The sequence below is a fragment of the Chroicocephalus ridibundus genome, chromosome 14, assembly GCF_963924245.1.
Source record: "Chroicocephalus ridibundus chromosome 14, bChrRid1.1, whole genome shotgun sequence".
NCBI lineage: Eukaryota > Metazoa > Chordata > Aves > Charadriiformes > Laridae > Chroicocephalus > Chroicocephalus ridibundus.
The window spans coordinates 9,976,292-9,987,340 of NC_086297.1; the positions used below are offsets into that span (position 1 = coordinate 9,976,292).

An 11,049-nucleotide genomic window follows, 5' to 3' on the forward strand; every position below is an offset into this window, starting at 1 on the left:
TTGCACGGTAGTATTGCGACAGAAAGCTGATGACAGATGCCAGTTTGCTCATCTCGAACCTCCATACGTTGTCTCTCTGGGAATAGTGCCCTTTTCCACTAAACCCGCACCTTTTTTCAAAGATGAAAATGCGACACATAGTGATTGATTATGGGCACTTCAGCTGCGAGATGGGTATCAAATTTGTTACATCATCTTCTCCACCTCTACATCCGCCCCTGCGCTGGGCTTGTCCGTGGACCAACACAGAAATGGTCTAAATGCTGTGGGGGACATTTAGACACGACATACTTGCTCTCGCTGCCGGCCCTGCACTTGGCCAAGGGCCAGCGCTGCCTTGCCCAGACAGGGACATGCATGGCCGTAGCTTCACGCCAGGGTCTGCCCCAGCAGGAGGGGACACTCTGGTGACAACATCGCAGCGGGCTGCTCCTGACAGCCCCTCCTGCAGTGGCTCAGCACAGCCACAGGCCTTCAGGCACCATGCAGGCTTTAGTGGGAGGGTGTCCCTCTTTCATCCCGTGAGGAAAGATGTTCCTCCACAAAAGCAGCCCTTGGAGGACCCTGACAGTCCTCTGGGAGCAGCTTTGGGGCAGGCAGGAGGGTGCTGAGGCCTCCTCTCTTAACAAGGGGCTGCAAAGTCTTCACCAGCCCTCAGGGGCTGCTCTGCTCCAGTCCTCTCTGAGTCATGGCCGCCCACCTGACCCCAACACAGACAGCATCGTCCCGGCCCTGGGGACCTGCTGGGGACAAGCCCCAGGCAGCGAGGGGGGCAGCGGGGCCGGCAGTGCTCCCCGGGTGCCCAGCCTGCGGCCTGCCCACGCCATGGGCACCGCAGGGCCCCCCGTTACCACAGCAACGGGGGCTGCTGCGAGCGGCCTGGGGACATGGGCCCAGTTCGCCCAGGGCGTGCAGAGAGGGGATGTGGTGTGGAGGGATATTAGTTGTTTAGCGTAAATAAGTAAGTTTTAATTAGAATAAACTACTTAAGGCATGATCTGTGCTGTTTGCCTAGCTTTACTTAGCATGAGTAGCTAGACTGACTGAAGCCTTTAGGCCACAATAGAGTTATTTTTCTTAGTAATTTTCCTAGCAGATAGTACAGTGCTGTTTAGTCTTTTAGCATGGGAAAGTGGTAGGTATGATGCTGATGGTTTTGGTGGTGTTTCTCTCACGCGCGGGACTCTTCGGTTCCCCACGTTCTGCCAACAAGGGCAGGTGCAGAAGGAGTGCAAACCAGAAGATATGGAGGCTCCAACCCTCGGCTAAAACTACACATCAACATGGTAAGAGCCTGCCTGCCTGGACGCAGAAAAAACATCCAATAAAATGTTAAAAGTCCCCCTCCAAAAATCACCATTGGACTAAAAGACACATGGACAGCGTGAAGGGCGCATGGGGGCGGGTGTGTGGATCACAAGGGTATAATTGCCCAGGGATTTCTTTGCTCGGGGTCCCTCTATTTGGAGGCACCCAGGCCGGGCTGTTCTTGCTGCTGTACCTTCCAATCAAATTAATTATTTTATGAAATCCGATGCCTGAGACTCTGCTGCGGGAAACCTAGGGTTGAGGCTGAAGAAGGAGGAAGCGCGCCCGGGAGTAAGCGTGTGTGTGTGACACCATGAATGGCGTGTGAGTGCTCGGGCAGCAGCTTCTCCTTTATCAGTGGGACCCCTGTGAGGGGATGTGGGACCTCGCTGGGGCCGTGCTCGTGGGGACATTAGACATGGGCAACAGTGGTGAGGTGGCATCTCCTGCTCCAGATTTAGCAAACCCTGTGGCCCTCAGTCCCTGCCACTGGGTGCTGTTCAAAGGATGGGTCAAGCTTCCCCAGTGCCATCTATTTCTTACCCCTCTCCATTTGACATTTTTAGCTCTTCAGGAATTTTACCTTAGCCACTATGAAAGGACTGCATGACTATAAATCGTCTGAAGTGTTCTTTGGGGTCTTCTTCAGGGATTAGTTTCAAAAAGAAAAAAAAAACCCTACATGTAGATTATGTAAATAAAGTGAAGAATAGTTATGATGTTGTCTATTGAGGTGCCACTGGGAGCAAGTTATACTGCCTTTTGCAAGAAGCCTTTGACTCACTCAAAAAAACCACAAACCACTAAAAGAAAGAGTCCATTCAGTAACTAGCATGTATTTGGAGGATATATGAAATAGCGTTTAATACATGTATGAAAATATCAAGCAACTGTACAAAGCCCCGATCACAAGCAGTTTTATTCAGGTACAGCTCTGTGACAATAGCAGGGTCTGCAATCGACATACACCTCTCTGGTTGGAAGGCAAACCCAGCCCTCCGCCGGCCACCCAGGGGAGCAGATTTCTCCCTTGGGTCTGGTGCGCAGCATTTCACAAGTGGCAGTTGAAGGGAAACGGCCTCTCCTGAGCGGCAGGCTTGGCTCGGCAAGCTGAGATCTCGGCAGCGCTCACCTCCAGAAAGGAAGGACGCCCCGTGCCCGGTTCTGCTCCAGCTACGTGCTCTCATCAATGGCTTACTGGCCCAAATCCCTCAAAAACTAAACAAATGCATCAATAAAGAAAAATTCTAGTCTCAGCCTGTCCCCAGAAACCACAACCCAACCTCGTCAATTCTGCCTCATAACAGGGCAATTTGATATCCCTCTGGGCATGCAAGATTGTTGACTTTCCACAGTGGACCCAGCTCTGCAAAACCAAAACAATCCTGGAAGAAGCGTAACCCCTTCCTTAGCTAGAGAAGAGCTAAGCTCATCGTGGCAACCTCTTCTAAGACATTTTCTAAATCTTCTAAGACATTTCTTCTAAAACCAAATTTAATTTCAACTTGACTGATGTGAGTTTTTTGGTAAATTCCCTTGTTAAGAGTGATTTGGGGTCAGACTCATGCATGCCCAGATTGGAATGCAGGCGTTGGCTTTATCCGGATTATTTCACTTTGTATTGTACAGTGTAGAGTCATTGACCTGGAGAAACGCATTCTGCTGTGTAGTTCTAGGACAGCTGGAGTTTGAGACAACACCGGCACAACACAAATATTTTCGCTGTCCCAAAAAGCCATCATGCCCCAAGTCTAGTCATTTTGAATGTCAATCACGTCAAGACCCACACCAGTCATGCCAGTATTTCTAACAAAGGCAGTAATTTAGAATCTAGACTTGATTGCATTTTTGTGGGATGGTTATGATCTTTGAATAGGTAAACCCACACATATTCAGCACTTCACTTGTAATGTTCTCTGCTGCAAAGTTTCTGAATTCTGTTCAGAAGAGATAATTTTTTGCAGTAACTCTTGTGTAGTTTTAGCTACCTGAGCTCTTGGGCAGACTCACAAGGATTCATACAAGAACTGTAATCCATGCATATGTGGATCCATTGCATATTATTAAGCAGGCCTGTTACGGTCTTCCTGAGCACTTACCAAAGCTCAGAACGAGACCTCTCCATCTATCCCACCCTCCCTGAAAGGGTTATTGATAAAGCAAAGAAATGAGCCCATATGTTGCATCCAGACAATGTATAGTCTAAAAATACTGCTTTCCGCACTACACTGCAAACGTGTGCAGGGTACCTGCATTTCTCTACATTTTCTGTATATCAAAAAAAAAAATAATTTTACAAGTGATCAAAAAAGCAGAAGCAGCTTTGGAAAGGAGGCAGGTTTTTCTTTCCACTGAAGAAGGTAGGTTTAGATTAGGGAGAAGTTCTTTACACTGAGGGTGGTGGGACACTGGCCCAGGTTGCCCAGAGAGGGGGTGGAGGCCCCATCCCTGGAGACATTCAAGGCCAGGCTGGATGAGGCTCTGAGCAACCTGATCCAGTTGAAGATGTCCCTGCTGACTGCAGGGGGGTTGGACTAGATGGCCTTGAGAGGTCCCTTCCAACCCAACACATTCTATGATTCTATGATAGCATTTTCAGTTCAGCTACTCCATGAGGTTGCTGAGGCAGCTGTCAGAGAGACCCATAAAGGAATGGTCGATCCACGCACAGTCTCAGCTGGCAGAAGCTTACTTGTCCATGGAGTAAGTGTTGGTTCTGACCAAGGTGCTACGTCTAGAACTGTAGGACATATCTTCATATACTGCATTTGGGGTTTTTTTCTGGCAATATTTCTTTACCTGCAAAACAAAGCAAAGAGCCGTTCAGAACAGAGCTTGAAAAGGCTTTTATGAGTTTTTGCTGTCCTTGTGTCCCCCAAAACGTTCTCTTACATCTATTACAATATTAGAATCATAGAATCATAGAATCGCTGAGGTTGGAAGGGACCTTTAAGATCATCGAGTCCAACCTTTAGCCTACCCTGACAAGAGCCACTTCTAAACCATGTCCCTCAGTGCCCCATCTACCCTTTTTTTAAACACCTCCAGGGATGGTGAATCCACCACCTCCCTGGGCAGCCTATTCCAATGTTTAATAACCCTTTCAGTGTAAAAATGTCTCCTAATATCTAATCTAAACCTCCCCTGACGTAACTTGAACCCGTTTCCCCTCGTCCTATCACTTGTCACCAGGGAGAAGAGGTCAGCCCCCATCTCTCTACAACCTCCTTTCAGGTAGTTGTAGAGGGTGATAAGGTCTCCCCTCAGCCTCCTCTTCTCCAGGCTAAACAACCCCAGCTCCCTCAGTCGTTCCTCATAAGGTTTGTATATATTGGTATATACAGTCCCATTTACAATTGACAAAAAAAAAAAAAGGCAGCAAAACAATAGTGAGGTGCTTTGTTCAGGGAAATACATACAACGCATGGCTGTGTTGTTGACTGTGAGGCTCACTTGAGGATTGCTTTCAAAAAGCAAACAATATCTCATTTACTAAGAGTTACAGAAACTCCTAAGTTTCTGTAAAGAAGTCTTCACTGCCAAGAGTTTACAGCTAGCAGACATTAAACAAGTGCAAAAAGGAGACCATAGAAAGCCATGATTCCTTAGGTTTATCGAATGCTTGCTTGACTCAGTCACTATTTAAAAATCATATCATGAGACCCGGATTCAGGTTTGCTGTGGCATGGTAACAGCATACTTACATCGACACGGTACAAGGCGCAGCACACCAGCGCAGAAAACAGGAACCCTACCACGATGATAAGACCATAGATGCCCCAGGAATTATTACCACAGTATACCTGCTCCATTTCTGCATCTGAAATTATATTATTATTATAAATATGAAGAGGTAGAATTCTATTTTTACTATGAAAAAAAATATTTCCTGGTCAGCAAGAAATCAGATATCAACAGCCTGCTACACAGCCACATTTGTCATCCCCTTGGTATTCTCGCTGGCGTTCCCTCTGCACTTTTGGAGGCTGGTGATGACTGCAGGTGGCATGTGGCGTGTCAGTGAGGAGCACTCTACGAAGGTGGTAGCTTCCATGCCACTGATCAGAAGTAGGACCACACGCTCATAACAGAAACAGAAAATGGTTTACTGCAGTATTACAGCAATACCGAGGGCTCGGACAGGAGTGTATGGGAATTATCTAACGGCCAGGTTGGCAAGCAGTGCGGACAGAAGTGAGAGGCTACTACGACCTGGAGTATATACGCTGAGCAGAGTAGTGCTAGTGGAAAGGGTTACAGTTCTCTAAAACCTCAATTAATCCATATCTGAATAACACAATATGTGGTAATCACCCTGCTGCTTTGATGTGCAGCTGTCGTTTTCCCCACCTCACGCTACTGAGTTGCTGCAGCAGTTATGGCTAGCGGCACAGAATGACACCACAGTCTTTTTTGCAGACTAGATCCTTTGCAACTCTTAGGGCTTATGTAAACGTTATTTTAATTCACCAAAGATCTCATCAAAGCCCAATGCACAGGGTTAAATTGCACCAGTAAGATCAAAATCAAGCACTATGCTGCTGGTTTTGTCTGCATCTGAGCAAATGGTTGCGACACCATCCTACAGAAGAAGAAAAAACCCTGTCTTTGGAACACATGCTCACAGTGTGCTCAGTGTGTAATAAGGGTGTGTGAGATCATCTCTGCTATTGTCTGTGACACTTTAAGTAAACGCCCGGGGACTTGTTCTGCACTCCCTAGTGTGATGTATTTTTAAACACAAAGACTTGCTATAGGGAACAGCTTCTTAAAGATGTCACATTAAGGTCAAAGAACCAACGCTAAGAATACTGATTCATTTCCTAAAATGGATAGATCATTCACAGACACACTGAAGTGTTTGTTGCCTGATTGTGACCTTTTTTTGACCTTTTTTTTTCTTTTTTAAGATGCAGGATTATAGCAAGTTTTCTCTTTCATTATTCCCTCTGGTTGCACAAGGCAGGTAAAAACATAGTGCCTGTTTCGGTGTCCTAGTACAACAGGGTGCAGAGGAGTCAGAGCACACTCTCCAAACTTTCCTAGCTACCGAAAGAAGCCTAGCTGTGGATTAGTGCTTTATCTGTCCCGACTGAAGTTCTGCAAGCTTTCAGTCCACCTTTTGTATTACAACATGCCTGTAGTTAGTTATGGTTAAACAAGCAAAAGGATCGTACCTTTAACCAGCATCATGGTGCCATTGCTATTCACTGAGAGGGAAGGGGAATTTTTCAACACCCCAGCACATACATATATATCACTGTCGTTCTTCCATAGGTTGTGTAGAGTTATCACTATTTTCTTTTCTTCCTTTGAATACTCCAAGCGATTAGCAAAAGCAGGAAAAATAGTTGAATTATTCCGACTTGAAACATACAGCACTCTTTCAGGTTGCATGTGAGTCTTGAGCAAGTAGATCCCTTCATCTGAGCTCCTCCACGCACAGGTAATGCTGACAGACTGGCCTTGCTGCGGATTGACATAGAGTGGTGACTGCTCAACAACTCCACTGTTTTTTCCTAAAAACAAGAGACATTAATGGCTACTACATACTTAACGCACTGCATTTTCACTAGGGAGCAAATACGGAAGTCAAAGACAGAAAGAACAGACCACAGAAATTGAGATAAAGTTGTTTGTTTTTTTTAAAGGCTACCTTTATGCATGCCTTGAGAAGAAAGATACATGTCTGGCATGTTCTCCTGCCCCAGGATCTGACAGTAGGACTGACTGAGCACGTTTAGCTGGTTGTAAAGAGCCTCCACCTACCTAAAAAATGCATACACTGAACTCTGCTAAGGGAATACAGCTTCATCAGCGTGCCCTTGACACATGGATTGTTGCCTGCTTTCTCAATTAAGAAAGGAAGAGATTAAGCCATAGAAACATCTGGGGACTACTGGTCTGGATGAAATCATACAATACGGGTGCCATCAGTGTTGAAAATAGACTTCAAAAAGCAGTTATTAATGACTTGCTGTCCAGCTGTGAAGACATTTCACTGAGTACCTCTGAGGACATTCCCTGTTCCTTTTGACATTATCATTAACGGGGATGCGGGAATAAAGACATAACTTATCACATTTGTACAAAAGACAATTCTGGGAATGTTGCAAGCATTTTAGAGAAGAGGATCAGAATCAGAGAGAGGTACAAAGTTATTTAATAAAATAATTTGGAGAAACAGAACCGAATCAACAAGATGGAATCCATTTAAGAAAACAGCCAACTAGTTTGAAAAGAGAAGCCTAAGGAAGGACGAGATAAGTCGTCATAGATAACACGGACTATTGCTCATCCAGCAATTAATTAGGTTTTGCATGCCTTGGGGATGGGAAAGGAAGAAAACTCTGTAATTTTTGGTAAAGACGTTTTAAAGATGTTTTTAGATGGTGTCATCAGAATGGTAGGTACATAGAAGAATAAGCTGCCAAAGATTATTGTGGACTCAACCCTCTTCTACCAAGAAAAAAACCCGAACAAAAACAAACAAAAAAACCCCAAGAAGACAGAAAGATTCTTCCCCTAACCAGAAATTACTGTCAAAAGCAGAACTTGTGCCATTCATCAACTGTTTATTAAGAGAAAAAACTCACATCCCTTTACCCACTGATGCCCAACTTGCAAACCCTGCCTAGCACCAGCTTCCCAATTATTATCAATTTGTCATTTAAGATGAAATAGTAAAAACAAAAGAGATTTGCAAAAAGCGCTACCAAAAAAAGGGGCTCATTGCTTTGCTAGTTATTCAAGACGATCTGACTGACTGTTTTGGAAAGAGCTATGGGTCTTCGCTGTTTCCAAACTGGTGCAGCAACCTCTGACTCATGTGAAAACCCATAGTTAGGATTAAATTAGTCATGAATTGATGTTCTAGGGGGTTTCCTGGTGCTGTTTTACCTAATGTGTTTTCTTCATCTTTTCAGGGAACAGACCCACACTTTCCTTCAATTCAGTACACTACCTGAGCAGATACGGGTAAAGTTCTGTCAGACTCTCCCTCCCATTATGCTTTCTTCCAATCTTTGAGTTAAAATATATATCTGTATTTATTAATTCATGACATAAAAGGTGGAATTGCAATACCTTTCACCACTAATATGGTTGTCTTCCCATTCAGCTTTTTGTGACTGCCATTGCTTGAAACGTAGTTAGTGCATAGGTAGATATTGGAATCAGATTCCTGTAAATTGCGCAGAGTTATCCTGAGATTCCTTCCTTCTTTTGAATACTCGATGCGATTAGTGAATGCATCGTTTATAAATGAAGAACTGGTCTTGGAAAAAAAAAACACATTGACCTCCCGTATGCTAGTTCTCAAGTACATTCCCAATGTATTTTCTGAACCTGAGCAAGTTATGCTGATGGAGTCTCCTTCCGAAACACTGATAATGTCTGTTGACTGTTCATTTTCTCCACCTAAAAATAAGAAATGCAATTGAAATTATAATCTCAGAGTTGTTCTTGATCTAGTAACATCAAAGTAGTTTTCAAAAACTCCTCCGTCAACAGAACCGCTCTGTAAGACTAGACCGTAGTCTTGCTATCCTGGATATATCATCTCTTGGCTGTCCTGAAACCTGTAGTGCCTTTCACGCCTATTGACTTGTGCAACTTGACGACTCCCCAAAGCTTAAAAGGCCTTGGCAAAAAAAGTGGTTACTGTCACTCATGCAAAAAATTTAGTCTGCTCTGTAGATTCCCAGTATAATCCTATTAGTTTTCAAAATAGAAGCTTCATCGAACTCAGTCCAATAATTGGAGCTGGTTGAGGATCTAAATCTGGAATTCAAAGGTATCAAAAAATGGCAGAGAATGGAAGAAAATTACACATTTTCTTTCCTTTTTTTTTTTTTTTATTTTAGAAAGGAGGCTTTAGCAACGTCAGGAAACTGGATAGTGTAGTCTCTTAGGAAGAGAACTGCAGAAGGAATAACTCCAGCCTATACCAAGAAACAAAAGTATAAAAATATATAATGAGACCCTTTGAGTTCTCTAATGACCTCAATATCAAAAGAAACTGAATAGTAAGTACTTATGCCATGAATACCAAGGAACAGAGGGATCAAATGGGAAACATCTGAAAGAAATTACATTACAACATTACAAGCAAGGAAGAAAAATAAAATATAGAGTATTGCATATCTAGGACAAACATAATATAGAAAGGGTAGAATTATTCAGCATTGACAAGCAAATTAAGGATACCTACATACTTAAAACAATTTATTTTAATAAGGGAATGAACACACAAGTCAAACACAGAAAGGACAAATCACGGGAATTTAGACACAGTAGGTCAATCCAACGTGACCAGACAACAAGGGCATTCCTTCTACAGCACTTAGAGAAGGAATTAAGGTAACCCAAGAGCTGTCAGCAGTTACCTTCCAAAGCAGAAGAGAAATGGGGTGATGGAGGAGGCTGGAGAAGCGCAGAGCACTCAGCCTTAACAAGCAGGGAAGGAAAGCCCAGGAAATTCAGTTCCATCAGCCTAATTCTAAGCTGACCTGTACTTATGTCATCTAAGAGCCCAATAGCTAATGAGAAGCAGCCTCAGCCCATCAATTGTTTTCTCCAAAAGATCAGCGTCGAAGCTCAAGAACTAAATTATATTTGCGGAAATCAGCATTGACTCCTCAACAACCACTAACTAAAGAATGGTAAAAACACTCAAAATAAATACACTTACCAGAACCTTCCTGGTATGACATACCTTCCTTTTAGACATACTGATTTATGGATAAAATGTTTTTCTCAAGTCACCAGCCTTTCCGGTTATTGTCAGTGGTCATGGGGGGAAAAGGGCTGACTGTTTGGAGAAATCTTTTTCCTCAGCTAGTTTTCCTCAAAGATTCACACCGTTTTCCCCAAGTGTGCCTCCAGCTTGTACTCTCGCTAGCTACAACACTATTTAGCAATGGACATTTCTAGTAAGGTTTTATTGCACCTTCAATAATTACGTCCCTAGTAAATATCAATATTCATTTCTATCCAGTAGTGGGCTCCCCCTGTCAGCCTTAAGGATACGGATGCAGTTCATGCTGAACTACTGGGAAAACAACTTCCACTCTTTCTACAGAGAGCAATTCTATATGGAAAAGTTCTGATCACAATAATTATTTTTTTATTTTTCTAAAAACTATAAATTCTAAATTCTATAATTTCAGAGAATGTTTTTCAAAGTTCCACCTGGTTTTGCTAATGGTGAATTTGACAGGAATCTGTTTGAAACAATAGTCTAAGGTGGGAAAAAGACAAAGAAAACACTGGAACTTGTGAAATGTAAAAGCATCTATGTTGTACGTACCGTTCTGGCCAGGGAAGCACGGAAGAAGCAGAAGAAAGAGGGATGCAGCTGGGAGATGTGATATCCACAGCATTTTCAAAGGTCTTTTTTAGTTGTTCTCGATGAGTTAAAGACGTGAAGAAAGGGTTGTATGCTACAAGTTGGCCTGTTTTCTTACAGCTACATCAGTTGTCTACTAAAAGACTTGAGCAACTTGTCTCTTTTGCCTTAGTATCACAAAGAATGTGACAGAGAGGGGGCTGAGAGATTTCTCTCAAGAGGTGTATCTTGGTTTTGACTTCACACTTAAAACGCCCACGGTTTCCTACCACTGAACAACCCCAACCCTGAGGGCAGAATTAGAAAGAGTATCAATGGCGAGCACCTACCTTCCCTTTTCAGTCAACTGAGAAAAACTAGGCTCAAAGTTGCTCTCCACAGTGCCAAAGTCA

At 43.5% G+C, this 11,049-nt stretch overlaps 1 protein-coding gene across 1 annotated transcript; it reads right to left on the bottom strand.

Moving 5' to 3' along the window:
• Positions 1-2,142: 2,142 nt before the first annotated feature.
• Positions 2,143-10,861, bottom strand: CD7 (CD7 molecule). Its single transcript, XM_063351880.1, has 5 exons — positions 10,619-10,861; positions 8,395-8,727; positions 6,486-6,827; positions 5,013-5,128; positions 2,143-4,107 (listed from the first exon to the last, which is right to left on the bottom strand). Exons 1-5 carry the CDS (start codon positions 10,689-10,691, stop codon positions 3,997-3,999), a joined length of 975 nt encoding a protein of 324 aa, XP_063207950.1. The 5' UTR covers positions 10,692-10,861; the 3' UTR covers positions 2,143-3,996.
• Between the last annotated feature and the right edge of the window lie 188 nt (positions 10,862-11,049).